At 44.7% G+C, this 22,296-nt stretch overlaps 1 protein-coding gene across 3 annotated transcripts in view; it reads left to right on the forward strand.

Moving 5' to 3' along the window:
• LOC148013074 (alpha/beta-Hydrolases superfamily protein) overlaps positions 1-20,469 on the forward strand; it is a 59,576-nt gene extending 39,107 nt beyond the window's left edge. Inside the window, exons 7-10 of one of the 3 annotated variants that reach the window (XM_087668184.1) lie at positions 18,819-18,967; positions 19,155-19,272; positions 19,443-19,512; positions 19,613-20,469. In XM_087668184.1, the coding sequence (XP_087524310.1) occupies positions 18,819-18,967; positions 19,155-19,272; positions 19,443-19,512; positions 19,613-19,755 (480 nt within the window). In that variant the 3' untranslated portion in view covers positions 19,756-20,469. Of the gene's footprint in view, positions 1-18,818; positions 18,968-19,154; positions 19,273-19,442; positions 19,513-19,612 lie in introns of those variants that run through there. The other 2 variants (XR_015688890.1, XR_015688891.1) reach the window with 2 other exon arrangements.
• Positions 20,470-22,296: the final 1,827 nt, after the last annotated feature.

Genomic DNA, 22,296 nt, shown 5'->3' on the forward strand with positions numbered 1-22,296 from the left:
GTGAAGTTGAGTGCTGACATTGGGGATGAGATAGAAGACCCTACTATGTTCAAGAGGATAGTAGGGAGTTTGATTTACGTGACTATCACAAGGCCAGACTTGAGCTATGCTGTTGGCCTTGTCAGTCAGTTTATGCAGATGCCTATAAAGCCTCATTTGGATGCAGTTAGACGTATATTGAGGTATGTGAAGTCCACTTTACATTATGAACTTTTTTATGAGGCAGGTAAGGATGTACAAGTCTTTGGATACACAGATGCAGTTTGGGCTGGTAGCATGTCAGACAGAAGATTTACAAGTGGATTCATGTTTTCCCTTGGTAGTGCAGCAGTTACATGGAGCAGCAAAAAGCAACCTAGAGTTGCTTTATTGAGTACAAAGACTGAGTATAGAGGTGCTGCTATGGCAGCATGTGAGGTGGTATGGCTGCAAAAGTTATTAGGTGATTTGGACTTGTAGGGAGATGGTCCAATTGTCATTCATTGTGACAACATGAGCAGCATACAGCTAGCTAGAAATCCAATGTTTCATGCTAGGACAAAACACATTGAGGTGCACTACCACTTTGTGAGAAAGAAGGTACTTGCAAGAGAGATTAACTTGGTATATGTCAACACATAGGATCAGATAGCTGACATTTTCACAAAGGCATTGGGTGCAGAGAAGCTTCGAAAGTTCCGAAGCTTACTTGGGGTTGCAGAGATAGAGTTGAGCTTGAGAGGGAGTGTTGAGATGGCAAGCTCAACACGTGCGGACATTGATGATAGACCGCTTAGCTAGATGGGTCCGTATGTCTACACTTAGCACGTTGGTGGTCATTATGATACTCACATGGCTACTGACTTATCACTTATTATATTTAGTTTGTTACACCTACCTACAACTGGCAAAGATATAGCACCAGTCGATTAGTATAGTTGGTTATGCACTATTTGACTTAGTAGGCCACTTTCCTTTATGTTATATCTTATCTATACTTTGTGTACATTGTATAGTGTGTGGAAGAAGAAGAAGAAACTAGCAAGAAAACGTTTTGGTCTCCATCTCTCTTCTTGTGTTTTTGAGTGAGCTTCCTCTTGTGTATACAGTGTGTTTGGCGCAACAACTCAAGCACATCCCCCCACCGCACGATTCTTGACAATTAGTACGTGTCTGCCAATCTTGGCTGTGTACTTTAGGAATCTCGGTGGCTTCTTGGCGACTGCAGTGGCCAGCCATAGCCACTCTCTCGAATCCCACTCCTGCTCATCAAGTGGCCTGCCCTCCCAAATCTAGAGGCGCCACTCCTTGAGCTCCTTCCAGAAGACATAAGGGTCCAGCCTCCATGTCTTCCCTTGAAGGCCAACCACCCGAATCCTCCTTTATGAAAGGACAACTATCCTCTCATCCTGCGAGGTCAAGGGCCAGACGCTCTCCCTCTTGCACGGTGAAGAAAGTCCCATGTGGGGTGCCTCCCACTCTACCTGCCACTTGTAGGGGGATACTTGCTAATGAAAACCTAGCAACCCATACCTCCCTGGGCTCTACTGGCTCTCGTTTCAGTGGGGCAAGCCACTCCTGAGGTATTGCTGTGTCTATCTCCCTTCTCCTCAACTCCTCCTCCAACAATCCAGGAGTCCGTCTTTGGGAGTCCTGCTGCGATCTCCATCCAGAACCTGCTGCGTGCCCTAACCTCAGTAGGGGCATAGACATTGAAGACTCCAAGGCATGAGTTCCCAATATCCAATCTGATCCATGGAACCCTCCCTCTCACGATCGTTCTGTGGTCTCGTACAGAGGCGGTGAGGCTTGGGCCAATAGAGGTGTATACACCACTCTTGCCGTGGGCATCAATGGCGTGCTCCTAGTAAGTGTGTGAACTACCGAGGAGTACCTTCCCTACTTGCTGGGCCTGGGCGGAAGTGGGCTTGTGCTCCTGTAGAAGTAAGTTATCGATCCATTCAGCAAGGGCAGGCTGCAGCTCTTGTCGAACAATCAACTTCTTGGAACCACGTGCTCACTGTAGTGGAGGCTATTCACATTCCAGGATGCAAGATGTAAACTCATGGAGAAACCTGTGACTGACCGAACAAACATCTGTTGAGTGTGGAAGTTGTTGACGAAGAAGAGGAGCTATGAGGCATGCGGATACGCTTTGCTGTCGGCCTGGACAGTGAACTCCATTTCCCCAGGGTAGCCCTCGGGTGGATGGGGGTGATGGATGCGCCTGGTGGTACCACCAGGGCATCTATTAGCGAGGCTGAGAGGGTGAGACTCTGTACATTGGTAGAAACGGGCCGTCTCTGCTAGGGGCCACTCGATCACATCCATTGGGGCTCTCCACTGCAAGGGGGCTCGAAAGATAATGCTCAGATGTGGGATCTCGGCCCCAGCTCACTAGTTAATGTCCATCATGCAACCTGGCCACTGCTGGGAGAAAAGTGCCAGTCCACCTTCTCCCATCCACTGGGAGATGTGATCTGCTACGTAGCTTTTCCACCTTCTCTATCCGAGTCGACGTCCAGTCTCCTGTGTGAGACGTCTGAAGGAAGAAGGCGTAGTTTGGTCCATCCAGTGGTGCCAGTAGATAGACCTTGCCGCTCCTTGACTTGCCTACCACGAAGATTCTCACCTCCAGGGGTAGTGAGAACTCTCTGCGCTCTGCAACTCTGAGGTAAGACCACGACCCACTGCAGAAAAACTCCTGTGGTAGCAGCTACGCCAGTCTCGGGAAAGTGTGACAGGTGGCATGGACGGAAGCGCTGGTGATTGTGTGGGGAGGGGAAGGGGGGCTAGACTGTCGGTGAGTGGAGGATGTCGGTGTATGGGGCTTCTCACCTCTTGTGGGGGGGGGGGGGTCACCTGTGCTGGGTGGGGATTAGGCGTATTGGTCGGTGGGGGTGATGGTGGAGAGGGGGAGGATCGAAGGATGGTGGGGTGGTCAGAGGCACACGGTGGGTGAGGGGGGGCTAGTAGCTCTGGGGAGGGGGGGCTGTGGACTAGGGTTTGGGGGGGGGGGGAGCCGTGGGGAGGGGGGGGGGGGAGGGATGTGTGCCCTCGGGTGAGGTGGCTTGTGACGCCTTTGTAGGAGGTGGATGTGTAGGTATGTAGTCCTACTGGGTGGGGTGAGGAAGGGGGGGACACGTGGTGTTCTGCCGAGGGGGCGACGCTTGCCCTCCTGCTTCCTATTACCGTGGCTATCGGAGGGGCTAGTTGTGCCCCCCCCCCCCCCCCCCCGTTGTCTCCCTCTCTGTCGTCTCTAGACCCGTGTAAAGCTGTCCGCGTCCACCTGTGGGGGCCTGTCGGTGAAGCTGCCTTGGCTCCGAAGCGCGTGCACTCTGTGCCAGATGCCCAATGTCATGGGAATGTAGGTACTACTCGGGCTGTGCCTAGTCACAATAACCTATTGCCTAAAGGAATATGCGCTTGCCTCAATCTCTAGAAACTGTGGTATGTTCTTTGTCTCTTTCATTGCCACCCATACCTTTGGGACTTTTGCGGCTATCACTGCATTCGCAAAAGAGGCGGGAAGGACAGTGTCGAAGAGCCCCATCCAAAGTCTTCCACAAGCTAGTGATACTCTATCGCCAGTTCGAGGAAGAGTAGGGCGACTGGGTGTCTAATGAAATTGTTGTGGAGCGTGAATGCCTCCACAATGAAGCCACTGTACCAAGGGACCACGTATATGAACCCCTTCGTGGAGACATAGGGTGAACTGGCCACTAACTCATGGATTGCGTCTGCCGAGGTGAGTCGTACCATGAAGATCCCTTGCCCTTGAGAATCGCCTTCATGATCTGCGCCGTGCCGATGCGCAGTGTGGAGTGAAGCCAATTCCGAAGTTGAGCCCTGGATGGAGAGTCTCCTACGACTTGACTGAAGATCGCTGTTTCTTTTAGCTCCAGTTCTATGGTACGGACTGCTAAGAGTTGTTTCTCAGAGAGGACTACACACAAGGTATTTGACTAGGGGGCACTTGCAGAATGCACCACCAGAGGTTTCCATTGCGTGTCCCTTCTGAGAACCTACCAAACACACTACTGTACCGCCAGAGGGGGGGGGGTGTTGCTGCAAGTGGAGGGAGCTATGGGGAGGGGGGGGAGGTGTGATAGTGAGGATAGCGGGGTTTGTTTTCTGACGGCGGTGGAGGCATTGGGCGCCACGGGAGATTATGTCAGGCTGGAGCCATGGGGGAACCTGGATCCGCAGGGTGAAGGCCAACAAGTGCCTGGGGGGTCAGAGTGGCGTTGCAGTGTGTGGTGGGTCTGGATCGTCTGCTTGAGGGCAGTGTGGGGGAGATACCAGGGTGGGGAGGGGAGGGGGGGCAGCGCGAATGGTTATAGGTGGGTGGAGCCACAATGCGAATGGGGTGCAGACGGGGAGGGGGAGCCTAGGAGGCGGCGCAATGGGGATGCAGGCGGCAGGAACCATAGGGTGTGGGGGGGGGGGTGCACAGCGGGGAGGGGGGGCAACGTGATGGCGAGAAGGGAGGGCGTAGGGGCCTAGTGTGATAGCAAGGAGGGGGAGACGTAGCTTGATGCCGAGAAGGGGGGGACAGCGATGGCCTTGAGGGACGGGGGGGGGGGGGGGTCCAATGGGGTTACGATGGTGGGGGCGAGAGCAACGGGGCGTCGGTAGGGCCTTCTCCTATTGGTATGGATGATTTTCATGATGAAAGACGTATGTAAAATAATTTTTGGTTTATGAGTAACGAGAAAGACATATATTTCTTTATGAACTCAAGACTAGGTAAGCAGTTGAAACAAGAAACCGTGAGTACTCCTTCCTTTTCCTTTCCTTCAAACAATTTTGTTTTCAAATGTCAAAATAAAGTAGGTGCATCTTCATGATCGTTATTTCAATTTAATGCATTTAATGGACAAAACGAACTCACATTATTTTCCACATCTATATCTATCACAAATCCATTTAATCTCCCTCCTATTCCACCCTCTTATTCCGTTGCTATATTCTTTCAACCTCCATTGAGTGTACCGTATGTAACCTCTCATGTAGGATCACATGTGTTTTCATTCACCACACTGGGGGGTTCTTCAAACTTAGGCATAGTGGTTAGGACCTCATCTCTTCCTTAGCTGGGTGATGTTATACCTTTTCCTCACACACTTTCGGGATCATTACAGCTTGGGTATTCCTCCTAGTCTCTCTGGAGTGTGGATTAGTTGGTGCCATAGTTTGCCTCCATGGCATTACCTAGTGGACTCTCTGGTCATTATGCTGTGTCCTAGCTGACATTTGGACAGGGCTTACGTATCCCAGTGCCTCCATCTCCACCGGCACCTTACGAAAACATTCATGTTTCAGTGCCCTCGTATAAATTGACACTCATTGGACACTCATAGCCTATTTTTGCTTACGCATCTCTTCCCCCTCCTTATTAGACACCACCACCACCACCACTACCACCACCACCATCTTATTCTCCACATCCATCTTACCTCACATTCCCGACACCTCATGGTTCTATCTCATCTTCCGCCAAGCATGCATTCAATGACAAGACTCGTTTTAACGGGTCAAACTTTACAACTTGGTCAAACTTGATGAGACATGTCCTTGACTCAGAGAAGCTATGGGATCTTGTGGAGGGGTTGAAACCCCAATGCGATTCCGCACTTGTTTCATATGAGGTCATCCGCTCATGGAAGGCTAGGGATGCCTTGCTATTGTCGAGCTGATGCAAGGATTATTGCGTGAGTTTTATTCTCGACTTCAGCATTTTGACTTAGCGCAAGAGCGATGGCCACACTTGACTGACCACTATGCAGCTGGGGATAGGATCCCTTAAATAAATCTTGACTACGAGCTTCAAAACTTCAAAATCTCAAACTAGGATGACTTGAAAGTTAAGTTGGCTGAGTATCGGCATCTTCTTGCCAAATTCTTAACTACAGGGACTCCTAAGTTCTCTGATGATTAGGTCACATTGTTTCCTAACAAGCTTCTGCTTAAATACTTCAATTTTTTACAGTAAGTGGTATCTCTGTCAAATTTACCCATATTCTATGAATTTGAATGTTAGCTATTGCGTTATGCATGGCTGTTTAATCAATTTCATATAAATAATCCCTCAAAGGGGGTTCTTATTCCTCATTCTCAGAAGGGATAGTAAGGAAAGGGTAAATCAAATCAAACTTCAAATCAAAATCAAGCAAGGAAATCACAAGGAAACTCCCTGTCTCAAATCAAACCCGGATGGCAAAATGTACCCAAGAAAAATAGGTATTGTCAACATTGTCAAAAGGTTGGCCATTTTGATGACAAGTGTTGATCAAAGGTAAGAGGCACAATATCAAAACCCAAGTCACAGACCCCCGCTCCTCGGTCGGGCAATCTCCATCAGGGGAGACAGGGTGATGGCAAGGAGTAGTAGAAAGGTTAGACTCACATTGCCATCGGTTTACCATCTCAGTTGACGACGTTCTCAGCTCTAGAGGGCTTATCTGGCTGGTTTACAAAGGCCCGCATTGTCTTTGTAGAGATATCCGATGCGAGTCTCGTCCACATCTGTGAGTTGCCTCCCGACGTTATTATCGTAGAAGCCCACTCGTCATAGCCGAGCACATTAGTACTTGTTTGGATTGTGGACAGTGGAGCTACACATCACATGGCTCCTATAGAGGACATCTTTCGTACCCGAGTTCCTGTAGATGGGTGGGTCCGTGTAGGAAACAACTCTTGGTCAAGATCCAGGCTCAAGGTTGCGTCAGTTTTGTTACTGACAAGGGTTCCAATTTGGCTTCATTGGACAATGTATACCATGTTCCTCAGCTTAGGGTGAACTTGTTATTTTATGAGTTGTCTCACCGTGAGATGGTTGAGGGACTTTCTCGCCTAAAGCTAGCTTGAGATGACTGTAAAGCATGTCAGCTCGGGAAGCAACACTGTACCCCATTTTCTTAGTAGTCTACACAGAGAGCTGAGGCGTATCTTAGATTTCTTCACGTTGATCTTTATGGGCCCACATTCCAATGCTGCCTTGAATGGCACGCTGTACTTCTTTTTGATAGTAGATGATCATTCGAGATACATGTGGGTGTACTTCCTCAAGCATAAGTTCGATCCTTTCACATATTTCTCTGGTTGGGTGCTGCTAGTTCATAACCAAACAGGTCGTCGTGTTGGTTGCATGAGGAGTGATAGCGGTTGTGAGTTCATCTCCAACGAGTTTTCTAAGTTTCTATAGCAGCATGGCATCTCTCGTTAGCTCACCTCTACCAACTCCTCCTCTCAGAATGGAGTCAGAGAGTGTCGGAACCGGACAATCATGGAAATGGCACGCTTTATGCTATTCGTAGTAGATCTCCTTGAGCCCCTTTGGGTTGAGGCTGCTAACACTACGGTGGACATTCTCAACTAGTGCTCGACTGCGGCTCTCAACGTGGAATTCTTTGGCTCTCGGCCTGTCATATCCCACTTCAAAGTCTTTGGGTGTCGTGCATATACACATACGCTTGATGATAAAATAGGAAAACTTCTTTGGTTAACTCATACTAGGCCAAACTTAGCTTACTTGGTCAGCATTCTTAGTCAATATTTCACAGCATCTAGGATGTCACATTAGATTGCATATCTTCGTGTGTTGCGTTATATTTGCGGTATACTTATTCTTATGGCTTCACTTATGGTTCTGGTTTATGTTTGTAGGGATAGACTGATTTTGATTGGGTAGGGGATTTTGATACCCAGCATTCCCATGGCGGCTATCTCTTCACCTTGGGCACGGCTCCCATTTCTTGGTCGAGCCGTAAGCAAGAGATGGTGGTGGCTTCCATAGTCGAGGTTGAGTATAGGTCTCTCTTCGATGGCACCATCGAGGCCATCTACCTGAGGAGCTTACTTGTGGCGCTTCACTTCCCTTGTGACTCTCCTACCATTGTCTACTATGACAACCAGAGTGCCATTGCCCTTGCGGACAACTTGATCAGCACACCATGAACGTGGCATGTGGGAGTCCACTTCCATTTCTCCAAAGAGCAGGTTGAGTTAGATACTATTTCTACAGTTCGTGCCTTCCCTTACTTCTTCAGGTGGATGGGGAGAGGGTGCTTCCCTCTTGCTTTCCCTTTCAGTTTGAGAGGGGGCGGCCACTTCTCTTAATAGTGACAGTGATGGTGCTTACAGTTTTTAGACATTCATTCATTTATTCTTTTGTATTGTACTTATAGACATTTGTAATTTCATCTGCACTGTTAGGATGACATGATTGTAAAAGGACACTTGGACAAGTGAACAATTCCCCTGCGAGGGCATTGTCCAAGTGGCACCATTGCATTGCATTTTGCATGAGCATGACATCTTACATCTCCCTTTGCATTACCCCATGCATTGGCATTCTGTTTATGTAAACATGCATGTGTGCGCATTTATCCCTTTTTGGTCTTTTGGAGTAGTCAACTCTAGATCCACCATATTCGTGGCATTGCACATGGCAATCTCCAAGGTAGTTGTCCCTAGCTTGCTTGCTTGCTTCACATCTTTGCTATATTTGTGTCATCCACACCTTAGCCATTTTCTTTTTCATCGACACCCAATGATAAAAAGAAATGCGTTCCTAGAGAGTGTCTGTATACTATAAGCACAAACCCACTTGGGAGGGCCCAAACTTTCTATAAATAGGTATGCTGCCCTCCATTCAGCCTTAACCTCGTTTTTGCAGATTTAGGTATTTCTGCTTGCTACCCACATCCCGGATCTGAAGGACATCGCGGTCCAAGTTGGCCATTATTGTTTACAACAGTTTATCACCAACCTACCACACACTGTTTGGAGCTGATTTCAGCATGTTGACTGTTGCTGCTGTGTTTTCTCCTGCGTTTTTAGTATTTCTCTCTCCTCATCTACGGTTTTAGTCTTTCTTTCTTGTATTGCTGTTTGCATCAGGTTTAGCCTTTCTTGGCTGCATTTATTGGTGTTCGACATCCGGAGGCTACCTTGCTACAATTGGGATTCGTTTGGAGTACGACATACTCTCTAGCTCATTATCCTTGCCCTGATCCTTGAGATACAGGAGTTCGAGGTACAATATTCATTCACTACATAGTGTGTTTGCTGCATGAGAATTGTATATTCAATAGTCATATCACTTCATTTCTTTGTATTCATTGTCTTTGAGTTACCCTAATTCTAACTGTGTTCTTCTATCAATTTGTGCTTTGTCGTACGGTGTTATTTTTGTTTCTGTGTCAGGGTATTTCTTCACACCCACCACCTATAGAGGAATGCCCATTGGTGAAAACTGTGCCGCCTACACATCTCTTGGTTGCATTGGTTCTTTGCTTTTCTTTGAAAGGGGGGGAGGGCTAACTAATTTTGGGGGGGTCGCCACATCAACCTCCTTTCTTCTAGCCTCTGCTTCTCTCCAGCATCTTGTTACTTGTACAATCTCTAGGTCTATGATCTATAGATGTCTTCTAAACCTTGACAGGTCGGGTAGGGCTAGCCTGCTAGCCAGCCCACCGGATATGAGAGCACTCCCCTAGTTACATCCTGTCATGATCTCACAGTCAATCTCCTCTTGGCAAGCTGGGGCCCACTATTGTAGGGCCTTACATTGGCTCCACTAGTTTTTGGGCATGTAGCAGGTTGTGGAGAAAGGATGATTTGGGTAGTATAGACAATGTTGTAGTGGAGACCCATTTTAGATAGGGTCTCCACTTCTCGCCTAGATGAGGTCTCACCTCTTGAAAGCCTTGGGAGAAGAAATTTCCATGTTTACCTACCGCAAGTGAGTCTTGGGATCTCTAGTCTACCTAACAAGGCAATCCCTGGAGGTGTTTAAGCAAGGCCATAGGAAGTTCTGAACTAGGCGGTGTAGTTGAGCCATGCATGACGAAGGAAAACACCAATAGGAGGCAATGTGCTAGGCTGTCACCAAAAGAACCTAGTTGACCACTAGCAACTTGCTCGCTAGGAAGAGGCATTGTGCTCCAGTAGGTCAACTTCCATTGAATAGAGTCAAGAATAGGGGTAAACTACTTTGCTGCTATGATATCAATTTCCAGTTGGAACCCAAGTTACTTGATTGTCTAATTGACAACTGTTGCTAGCTCATCCGAAACCCAATTGGATATCCACTTGATGCTAGAATCTATGTTTGTAAGAAAACCAACGGCCATCCTTCTACACTAAGAAGAAAGTGCATGGGGGGATACTTTGGAGTCTACCTAACACCTATAGAGGAATGTCCATTGGTGAAAACTGTACTGCCTACACCTCTCCTGTCCGTGTTGCTTTTTTTTTTTTTTCATTTTTTTGGTTTGGAGAGGCAGGGAAAGGGGGTTTAAACAATCTTGGGGGATCATTGCATCAATCTCCTTCCTCTTAGTCTTTGCCTCTTTTTGACGTCGTGCTGTTTGCTATAGAATCTTCAAGGTTGCAATCTATGGATGCCATTTCAAACCTTGATGGATCGGACAATCTAGCCTCCTAGCCAAACTAGTTACATCTTGTCATGACGTCAGATCTATGGGTTCTAGATAATAGGCTGCTTGTCAATCTCCTCTTTCTTTGACATGCTCAATGCCCCACCCTCGTAAGGTGTGGCGAATGATCCATAGTGATCTAAGTTGTAAGGCCCCCATTATGAGGAGAAGCCATGTGTCAGCACGGTTGGGTCTTGACTTGTATGCCAAATGAGGTCTATGTGACAGGATGGCAAAAGGGTGACCTTTGTGGATCTAGCCCGACGACGGTAAGGGAATATTCCTAGGCCGACTAGGAAAGGTTCATAATATGGTTGGATAGGCCAACTAGACTACCTTCCCGAGCTATAAAAGGAAGACCCCTCAAAAGCCATCATCAATCTATCTTTCACCCAATCAGAGTTCTTCTAGCTAGCCTTGAGCTCTTCGCCTATCATCTGTCTGGATCGCCATCTAAACTTGATAGTGGAAGTGTACGGGTGGATAGAGCCATCTATATATGAGTTTGTTCAAAGTTAAAGCAATCTTTGTTCTTATTTTATTTTTTGTGTATTATCTACTCCTTGCTCAAATTTTGTTTGTTGTACTGTGTAATTTCTACACTCTTGGCATGCTAGGGCCCATTGCTGTAGGGCCTTACATTATATCTAGATTTGCAATAGGCTATGAAGAAAGGATGATTTGGGTAGTGTAGACAATGTTGTAGAGTGGAGATCTGTCCTAGAGACTGTCTCCAGTCCTCACCTTGATGAGGTGTGAACTCTTGAAAGCCCTCCTAGAGGACTTTCCATGTCTACCTATTGCAAGTGAGCTCTTGGATCACTAGCAAGCCCGATAGGGCATGACTTTGGTACTTAAGATCAATGATCCCTAGGACCCCTTGGAGCAATGATGGATGCTAGTATTATAAGCCACCTTAGCATAGGAATCCTTGGACCCGCTTGAGTTGGGGCCATAGAAAATTTGAACTAGGGAATATAGTTGAGCCATGCATGACAAAGAAAAACAACAACAAGAGGCAATGTACCAGGCTGTCACCAAAAGAACTTGTTTGATCACTAGGGCCTTGCTCGCCAAGGAGAGGCATCATTCTCTAGTAGGTTAGCTTCCGCTGGATGGAGTCAAGCATAGGGGCTGTATGATATCAAGTCCCACTCAGAATCCAAGATACCTGATTGTGTGATTGACAACTATTGCTCGCCTATCTAAAACCTAAGTGGATATCCCACTCGGTGCTAGAATTTGTGTTTGTAAGAAAACCAACCAACTTTCGCTATTTTATTTTTGCACTTGCTACTATGTAGAACACCTCTAGTGCTAGGCTCATTCTCTCAAGCATCACCTCATCATCCTCAACATAGAGGGGTGTATTGTTTGTATACTCTGAATCCAACATGTAGGGGATGTTGAGCTAAGACACGCTTTATAGCTGATTAGCATTTTTAAATAGCCCCAAAATACACTTAATTAATGAAAAACACAAATTTGGTGCACGGTTTGAGAGAGTTTCAGTGGTCCCCCAAAATCCAAAATTTTGGGGCACCCTTTAACATCTATAAATAGACAGGATGGCCACCATTCAGCCTTATCCTTTTGTGTAGGTTTCTCACTCTACAGTGCAAATTTCAGCCATTAGCCACCTACCATTTGCTGTCCAGCCATCACGATTGCAGCCCATCACTATCCAGGCGGCTTGTTTCAGCCATTGTTCCGTTGTTTAAAGGTCCCCATTTATTGTGCCATCATAGCACTTCATCAGCTTGTGTTTTCAACATTTGGGGCTAGGTGACAAGCTGTTGACATCTCTCCCACTGGGCGACTACTGTAGTATCTCCGTTTTTGCAGTCTAGCAGGCCATCTACATCAAGAAACACCTCTCCAGTTATCGCTTGATAGTTCTTTGCCTCGTGATCAGTTTTTAGCCTTCCTCTGGTGGTACACTGGTGTGTTTACTATATTTTATTCTCCGACTGCTGTGTTTTGGTGAGCAGCTTGCTGCCCTTCATTATTTAGCTTTCTCTGAATGGTGGTTACTGTAATTGGGATTTGTCTCCGGTGGACGTCACTCTTCGACAGTGCATCGCTCTGCCCTTGGGCGTTCTATACACTCTTATATTCATTTACAACATTCATTCACTTTAGAGTTTCTTCTCTATGTGTTTGTCTCTGTGTTTGAGTTTTGAGTTTTTGTGTTTTGTGTTTCGCGTTTAGGGTTTGAGTTTTGCTTTTTGTCTCTATCTGAGTCTTTGTGTTTTAGTCTTGGTGCTACATGCTATGTTTCCTAAGTGCAAACCCTAGCATATCTTCACATGGTATTAGAGTCGGTGCTCTTCTAAAGAGTATCCTATGGTGTGACTGTGGAGGCTAGTCTTTGTGTGAGAGCCACACATGACTCAATTTTGACTCGTAACATCTTAGGCACCTTCTTCTTTGGATCTTGTGACGCCCTCTCAGGCTTCTTCACATGTAGACCAGTTTACATACATTGGACTTGAGTAGATCGTTGGAAGAATGTACAAGGGATTTAGCAGAGGCCATACATGGATCGCCTATGTATGCATTCCCACACACCTTGCCCCGATGTAGATCCACACGATCTATTGCTCACCGAAATAGCTGGTATGATGATGAGTGTAGTCACCCGAGCTCGCTTACAGAGAGAAGTGGAGCTAGACACTTAGACACATCGCCAAGCAAAGGTGTTCTTCAAACGCCTCGTGCGGAAGAAGAAACGAGACTACTTAGCGAAAGCAGAAGCATAGATATATCAGCTATTTTTGGGGCGGGATAGCAAGAGCACATGGAAGATGTTTCATGAAAGACAACCCCCCATACAGATTACATCACTAGATGCTTGGCTTGACTGGAGACAGTTGTATGGCCTGCCAGGACAGCCACCTATGCAGCCCCCACAAGCTTGTAGGCCAACATAGTGGTCTTTCTTCACATGGAAAATGGTTAGGGATGCAATTTATAGATTACAAAATGGAAGGGCATAGGATGAGGATGGACTAGTAGTAGAACATTCTGACATGCTTGTGACATATTAGCACCCATATTAGCACATATGTTCAATAGAGCAGTATGTGAAGGTTTCCCTATGAGTTGGTCAGACAATACTATATTTCCGCTATTTAAAAGTGGTGATCCCCTGATTCCTAGCAACTACAAGACTATCATGATCGGTCATACTTTGGCCAATATATATGGATCTATATTGGAGCATGAACTTAGTGAGTGGGCTGAAATGCAAGGCAAGAGAGCACAAGGACAGGCAGGTTTCAGACGAGGATATACCACGCTGGACCATATTCTCACACTTAGAGCCATTATTGAGGAGGGCTGAGCCCGAGACAAGAGGATCTATTGTTGCTTTGTAGACTTTCACAAAGCTCTCGATACAATGCCTCGTACACGCATCATGCAGAGATTGCAGGACATTGGAGTACCAGAGGGTATACGATGGGGTGTCCATGCATTATATGAGGCAGTGATAGGTCATGTACGAGCACCTGGGGGGACTATTAGAGAGGATTGACAGTACCATCACCCACATTGTTTGGTCTATACATAGATGAAGTGTTTGATTACATAGATCAAGGAGCTAGAGCCAGCTTGGCAAGGGTGCTGATACCGATATTACTGTATACAGATGATATTGTTTTCATTTCAGATTCACTAGAGGGATTGCAGTGCCATGGTGCTGATACCGATATTACTGTATGTAGATGATATTGTTTTCATTTCAGATTCACTGGAGGGATTGCAATGCCATCTAGATGCTTTGCATATCTTCTGTAGAGATAAAGATCTCACAGTGAACCTTGGGAAGACCAAAATCATGGTTTTCAATACTTTAGCAGCATAGGCGACTAGATCTATGTACCAATTCACATTTGGGGGAGACATATTGGAGCATGTGAGGGAATATGTCTATTTGGGAGTCACCTTCTCTAGCCCATGTTTTTCGTTGAGAGGGGCATCAGAGGCACGTTTGGCATGTGGATACGCAGCACTAGGGGCACTCGAGAGTCAATGTGCTCACATATAGTTCCAAGAGCCCCGCACCAAACTCTGGTTGTTTGATACCCTAGTCACACCTACATTACTATATGGAGCCGAGGTATGGGTTGCAGCTTGTACCACAAATGTCTTAGCCCACTCACTATTAGATTGGAGTAGAGAGGGTTTATTATGATGGTTGGGATAGCATGGAAAGGCCATTGATCATTATGATAGCACGCATGGTTAGGAGTAAGCCCTCCACCCCACATCCCATTGTTAGAGCAAAGCTAGGGGCAACACCTATAGTTACGGAGGCACTCTTCAGGGCAGTGACCTTTTGGCACAGACTATGGGAACCTCTAGTAGGAGGTGAGAAGAACTGCTGGTTTTCACAGATTGTTATTTGGATCAGCCTATATGGTTTGGATTTTGACTGTCTTCCACCTTTGGATTAAAGCCTTGAATGCCCTACACTTTCTCTCAGCTGATCAGAGTTGAACCAGGTGATCAAAGGTGATATCTTGAGGATTGAGATAGCAAGGATATGGATCCATCCACCACTCCCTCTAGGATCAAGGATGAAGTTCTACAAGAGTCATTTCTTGTGTCTCTTTGATGATGGTTTCACTATTCGGCCAGCATATATGGACACCCATATATCCCATAGCGTACGGGTTGCTATCGGACAGATTCGCACCTCCTCACATAGGCTTTAGATGGAGACAGGCAGATGGACAAATACCCTAGCAGAGGATAGGACTTGCCAGCTTTGTGATCGAGAGCCTGAGACGGAGGAGCACTACATATGCAGATGCACAGTATACTATGATATACAAGGACGGTGCCACTACCTTTTCCCTGATGGATTTGGACCTCTTTGTCGCGTCATGGAGTACGAGGACCAGAGATCCCTAGGTCTTTTCCTCCTGGAGCTCGAGAGGTGCCAAACTGTACTATTGCGAGACGGGAGGCCAGCTCACCCAGAGGGACACACATAGAGAGCAGTGACAGACTTTTTCTACAGAGCCGACCCTACTGACACTACCAGCCTAGCAGAGACAGAGCCACCCCGCCACACACCTTACAGGCCACACCGTGGAGTCACATTAGATAGAGCCATTTCCCTTTGTCGAGCATGATGACCCCGTCTACCAGGACCACGTCCGAGGAGGCCATATCACAGTTGGAATAGAGCCATTATCACGAGACACTGAAGATTCACTACCAAGCATATCAGTGAAGCAACTAGGGACCGCATCATAGCTGAGATCATGTGTAGATCTTGAGATCAGCTACAGCCCATAGTCTCCAGCACACTTTTGTACATGGTTCTATCAGATCTGGTTCTCCTTTCCTTTCCTTTTCTTTTCTATCGATGGAACAACACTACACATGGTTCAACCCTAGTATAGTCCCATCGTATAGTTATTTTCAGTATTGTTTCATAGGCCACCCACTTCTTTGTAATGTTATCTTTACCTTACTGATGAGATGACATTAGATATGGATGTACTCTGGATTTTGTCTCATAGATCACATTGGCCTTATGTAGATGTTAATATATCTTTCTTTCTTTCTTTCTCTCTCATCCCCCCCCCTCTTTTCCTCCTCCCCCCCTCCATGGAGTTCCATTTGCCATAGCTTGGTAGTCAAACACGTGAGCTCTATACTCAACAGTGGTATTTGAGCCACATCTCACCACTACTGCATTCATCTCACCTCTGCTGCTGTTCATGTAGTGCCTCAGATAAGGTATTAGGAGCAGCATATTGGGTGTGTTGCTTGTCTTGCTGCTTATCTTTCTTCTTGTAGCATTGGTCAATAGTATAACCAATATGCTTGCAATATTGGCACTTAGGTGGTTGTTTCTTGGTGTAGAAGGCAGATGTTGCTATGTGAGCATCTTTGTTACGCCTTTAGTCATCCAACAGGATGGTGACCATCTCCTCATATTTAATCTCTTGAGCCACCTTGAGAGTTGTCACGGTTTCATGGAATTGTGCTTCTTTCATCAAGCTATTAAGAAGTACAAACTTTTTATCGTCGTCATCCAAATGACCATTGAGAGTGGTCAATTGTTGGTACATGAGACTTAGATGATCAAGACGTTGTTAAGAGTCTCCGAAGGATTGTAGGAGATACTAAACAATTGCATCTTCAAAAATAATTTGGGAATTATTAATATCTCCCCCAAATGTGACTTGAAGGCCACCCCATACTGCTTTTTGCTGTTTTTGTGAGATCAAGGTGATGAAGAGGGTCCCGATGATGGCGAGCACACTTGCTCTTCTCGAGCCATTCTTGATGATGTTGTGGGTTGTTCCGAACATGCTCTGGCTCATCAGTGGACACAACTCTCCATATGCCTTCCCCCATAATTACGAGCTGAAATTTTTTCTTATAGATGGAGAAGTCCACGCCTGAGAATTTTTGGATGGTGATGCCATATCTTGACATCCCGATAGTAGATGCAGTCATCAGTGGCAATACTTTTGAACAATAGTGTGAGTTGAGGAAATAGTGTTGAAGATAGTATCACCAATCTTGCAAGTGAGTGATGGGCAGTAGAAAAGTAATATTGCAACAGTTGTCATGAAGACCACAGTGCAGAGTAAGAGGCAGCTAAGCGTGTAGGGCAGCCATGTGAGGAGAGTGATTGGCAGGCACTTCATAAATGGGGCAGGTGGTAGGTTTGTGGACTCAGGCAACTGAGGGTAGTGAACAGGGCAGGTATGGGCCTTTTTTAAATCTTTAAATTCAAAATTTATTTTTTTAAAAAAGTGAGCAAACTTACATGTCGAGCCTTTTTTAAATTGTGATGACGTGGATAGATTTAACGGCCGTACGCAGGTCAGTCGACGACAGACAGGCTGCTGTTGACTAGCGCGATAGGATAAGCATGTTTGTGTCAATGGTAGGACTGCATTGTTGTAGATTGACACACAGGCATGTGGCGCACAGTACATCCTGTTGGTGAGGTGTTTGTAGGTGAAGCCACATCAGATTCACAGGGCAGCAGAAGGCGATGGTTTGGAAGTTCAACTTTCCAGGGTGGCTCTCAGGCTGTCTTTAGCAATACTCTTCTTCTTCTTCTTCAGCTTCTTGTTGTTGTTCTTCTACTACAGGGGTACTGCTGATGACAGGTAGCTGAAGCAGTGCACAAACAACAGCAGGCATGTGATGATGGATGGGCAGTGTGCCATTCAAGCAGCAATTTGATGATGAGAAAACAAGTCTTACTCTACATTTAACCTTTAATCTGAATAATCTTATTAATATTAACCTCTAATCTGCATAATTTTATTAAGTATTAATAGGAATAGGTTAATTTGGATTGCAAAAGAACCTTCATTAGGTATCGACCCAATGGTTATATATCTATCTCTAACAAGGCCTTATTAAAGTAATAGTGTTGCAGCTTTGTATAATACCTTGTTAAATATAGTGGGTGGATGTGTGTCTACATGCATGCTTGCATGCGTGCATGGGCGTATGCATGTTTGTATCCGAGTAATCTGTGTTGCATGTATGTATGCCACGTGGCTAAGGGCTGAACATGCGGATATTCAAGAGAACAGTTGAACATGGGTCCAAAATGCAGAATGCAGATGCCTGATTTTGCACAGCATTTTATTTGATGATGTGCCTCCACTGTTAATGCTGAGGGAATGGGCTCTCTGTCATGGGTGATATACATGGTGCAAAGGCATGGGCTGATAATACCGAGAAGAGGCTTAGTTCTTTACTGGATGAAAAAGTGAGATTAGTAAAGGTCTTAGTACACATTGCACGAGCTCTAACATGGATGAACAACGCTTAGAAGTTTTTGATGGCTCCAGCTTGGAGAGAAGTTTGATGTTGAGCTTTGGACACATGCTCCATCATTGCAAAATTCAGTTTCTTCCTAGTGGGTGCTTTGTGGAGCACCTGGCTATGCCTTAACGATTATTTTCAGCCAATTAGAGGATAGTGCAATCATGATCCACGTCTCAGAAATTTTAGTCGCACTCTTTGCAGCTGTTGCTGGACTGAGGTTTTACCCGTCTGCATGGTTTGTTGAAATTTTGGTAATGAATACATGTATTTCTATGCTGTTTTTGCTTATGTCTGTTTCTCTAATGCAAGCCCTAAAGCTTGTGCTGCAACAGGTGTTAAAGGACTGAAAGATAGATCTATGTGTCCCATGTTGAGATTTTACCAATAGAATATATGCATTCTCAACTAGAGGAGCATCTTGAGAAACTTCATTTGGGTTATTTGAAATTACTATCCACCGTGAACCATAAAATCATAATCCTGCTGTGCATGTTCATGCAGTGCTTATGGTTTTCAATAGTACTTATTCTCATATCCAGACTAATACGTCACCTTATTTATGTGGTTATGCAGGAATATGTAAGGAATATCACAGCGAATGGCATGCAGACGAGTTATGGACAAAGTGGCCAACTAAATGCTTGCTGGAAACATCAAGTAACCTCTGAGGAATACAAAAGAATATCGTCGTCATCTTTTCTGGTCTCTGTGATTCATGGCCGGTATACTTATTTGCTTGGCCCACTGAGCAGGATGTATTATGTTGTTAGCTCTGAGAGATTATATCGAATGACATTCTACACTAATGTCGTATCTTTGTACATTCTTTAAAGACAAGTGTGGAGAGCTTTGCCATTATCCAAAAATGTGCTATTCATATAAGATTCCTTGTAATGCTTGCATAAGCAGAGGTGATGTCATTGCCCAGATACGACATGCTAGAGCTATAGCAAAAAGGCTGCATCCAGTTGCTCGAATGGTGGAACTTGATGGAGGACATCTTATCACACATCAGAACGTGGATGAGGTAATGATCGATTGGCTTTTGAAGTTTCATCAACAATTGTCACATGCACGTGATATATCTAGCTTGATCCTTTTTTGACTAAGCACTTAACGTAAAACATTATTTTATTTTCCAGCTCTGAAAATGGAAACTTTTGAGATATTGGTTTTTTCCTTTCACCTTTTGATTAGGTAAATCAAGAGATTATGAGTCTTATTCAAGCAGCAGAATCTAAAATTCATCCATCTGACTGGACAAAAGGTTTGTGTATTATTCAGACTTTTTGATTGTATCTCTAAGCCCCAAGCATGTATCCTAGAAGGGAAATTTTTTGGCTTAACCATGGCTGTTTGTTGCACAGGAACTGCAATGCCTGAGGTCTGTTTAGAGAGCGACTATAGCTGTTCAGCATTTATGAGGGCATTTTGTGAATGGCTTGCATGTGGATGTTGCTGCTCTGCTTTGAGTAGACTGCAGAAATTGTTCATTAAGCAGAAGGTATAACTTGTGAAGTTGTTCTTGGATCTGCTGGCCTAGCACTTCATGGATTACTCCAGATGTTATCATTGTGGATTGTTGGAAATTGGAGATACGTAGATTTTCACAAGCTAAGCCTAACCTTAATTCTTGGAATCTGGAAGCTTCAATCATTGTAATGTGCTGGTGAGTAATCAAAATGACATTCACCAATCCAGAGTGTACATACAGCTGTTCTCCAAGGTCACACTGGTAGAGTTCAAAATATCTGGTTTGGATTTGGCATGTTTTAGAAAGCAAAAATGCTTGGCAGCCATTTTCGATTTCTTGTTACAGCACATAAATTTTCATTATTCTGGGGGACTATTCGATACCAGCCAAAATAACCACTCATTTACCCATTGTAGAACATTGTCAGCATATATATTGTTTATTGGAGCGTGCTAGAAACTTTACAGTCTCAACATTCAATCATTCCTCATCACATCATTTTGTAATCAGTACACACTGAATCTAGCATTTGATTCGATGTCTCATTACAGTTGACAAGGACAGCATATTGAGAGTTTTAGTTGTAAGCTCTCCCCTGTGTTGAGGCCACTCAGTGTGCAAAGTTTGAAAAGGATATTGAACTTCCATGACTCCACTCACTCATTCGCACTATGGTCGGTCGGTTTGTTGATTTGTGTTTTCGTGTTAACTGAAAATGCTAGTCCTGAGGCAAGAAGCAAGTGTATAACAGAGCATTTATATATTTCCTTGAATTTTGGAAGGAGAAAGCATTACAGTATTCTGAATGTATGTATCTCCTCCAATTGGACTCAATGCTGCAGTCGGCAACTGAGTTTTCAGTTTTGCATGCTGTCCCATCTAAGTTTGCACCTCACTAGATATTTTCAAGTGCTTCGGTTGAACGAGATTCTCAGGCCTCCAGTTAATGCTTGCATACTCCCTCATTCCCTTTACACAGCCCTCAAATTGGAAGGGTAGCTGAGACTCTCATTTTGAAGGGTAAATTTAGAGTAGCTCTTTTACATCTATAGTTTCTGGAAGGTTTATACAAAGAGACTTTCTTGCTAAGGTCCTTTTGAAGGTCAACATCTACTTTGCTCTTATGGGGAAGAGTGAAAGCCAGGGCAAAGCCTACTGCAACAAACTGACAATGCTACTCAATTCTTTTTGTCTCACCACTGAGTTGCATTTGTAATTCTTTTGGGAGCTTAAGACCATTATTGTGATATGATAGTGAGAAGGTAAATCCCTAATATTTCACCTCTTTGAAAACTAAGGGAAATCTTGTGAACCTGAGATCTCCTTGGTCCAAAGTACAAATCAACACCCCTACTTAAGAATGCTCTCTCCATGGGTGAACCATACATGGAGTAAAGTCAACTGTATGGATTTCATAACTCTTGCTCCATAGGCGAAACACGATCTTGGCTTTGTCTCTTCTCACAACATGACCTTTCACCATAAACTAAACAAGAATGTGAAGAAATAGATAATTGTTCAACTGCTCAACAAAATCTCATAGTGGTCTCTTATATGCACACATGTTCTAACATAAAAGTTTGTATTGAGTGCATGCATGCAACATAGACATCAGTCTTACTACTGATCTTGAAAGTTTGTTACCATATGGTTGTTTGAGACCCTTACCAAATGAACACTGCTCTTAAAATTTCACTAGTTCCATGCACATGTACATGTGTTTGCATACACACATCTTAATGATACACTTAGCTCACTTGGTATGTACTTGCCACATCTTAAGGTCACACACACACACACACACACACACACTCTCTCTCTCTCTCTCTCTCTCTCTCTCTCTACTACTACTACTACTACTACTACTACTACTACTACTAACACTACTAACACACACACACACACACACACTCTCTCTCTCTCTCTCTCTACTACTACTACTATTACTACTACTAGGTCCATCTTAAGTACACATGCATGTTATCACTTAGAAGCTTTTTTGTGTACACAGACACACTCTCTCTCACATATGATTGCTCTATTCTTATCTTAGTATTATGTATGAATAAAACTAGGGGGAATCTTGTCAACCTGAGATATCCTTGGTCCAAAGTATAAATCAACACCCCTAATTAAGATACATGGAGAAAGATCAAGTGTATGGATTCCATTACTCTTACTCCATAGGTGAAACATGACCTTGGTTCTCTCTCCTCTCACAACATGACCTTTCACCATAAACTGAACAAGAATGTGAAGAAATAGATAATTGTTCAATTGCTCAACAAAATCTCATAGTGGTCTCTTATATGCGCACATATGTTCTAACATAAAAGCTTGTATTGAGTGCATGTATGCAACATAGACATCGATATTGCTACTGATCTTGAAAGTTTGGTACCATATGGTTGTTTGAGACCCTTACCAAATGAACATTTCTCTTAAAATTTCACCAGTTCCATGCACATGTATGCACATGTACATGTGTTCGCATACACACATCTGAATGATACACTTAGCTCACTTGGTATGCACTTGCTACATCTTAAGGTCATGCACGCACGTTACTACTAGGTC

This window comes from Lygodium microphyllum, chromosome 26, assembly GCF_053477565.2.
Source record: "Lygodium microphyllum isolate KBCC chromosome 26, Lygodium_microphyllum_v1.1.10, whole genome shotgun sequence".
In the NCBI taxonomy this organism is placed as follows: Eukaryota; Viridiplantae; Streptophyta; class Polypodiopsida; order Schizaeales; family Lygodiaceae; genus Lygodium; species Lygodium microphyllum.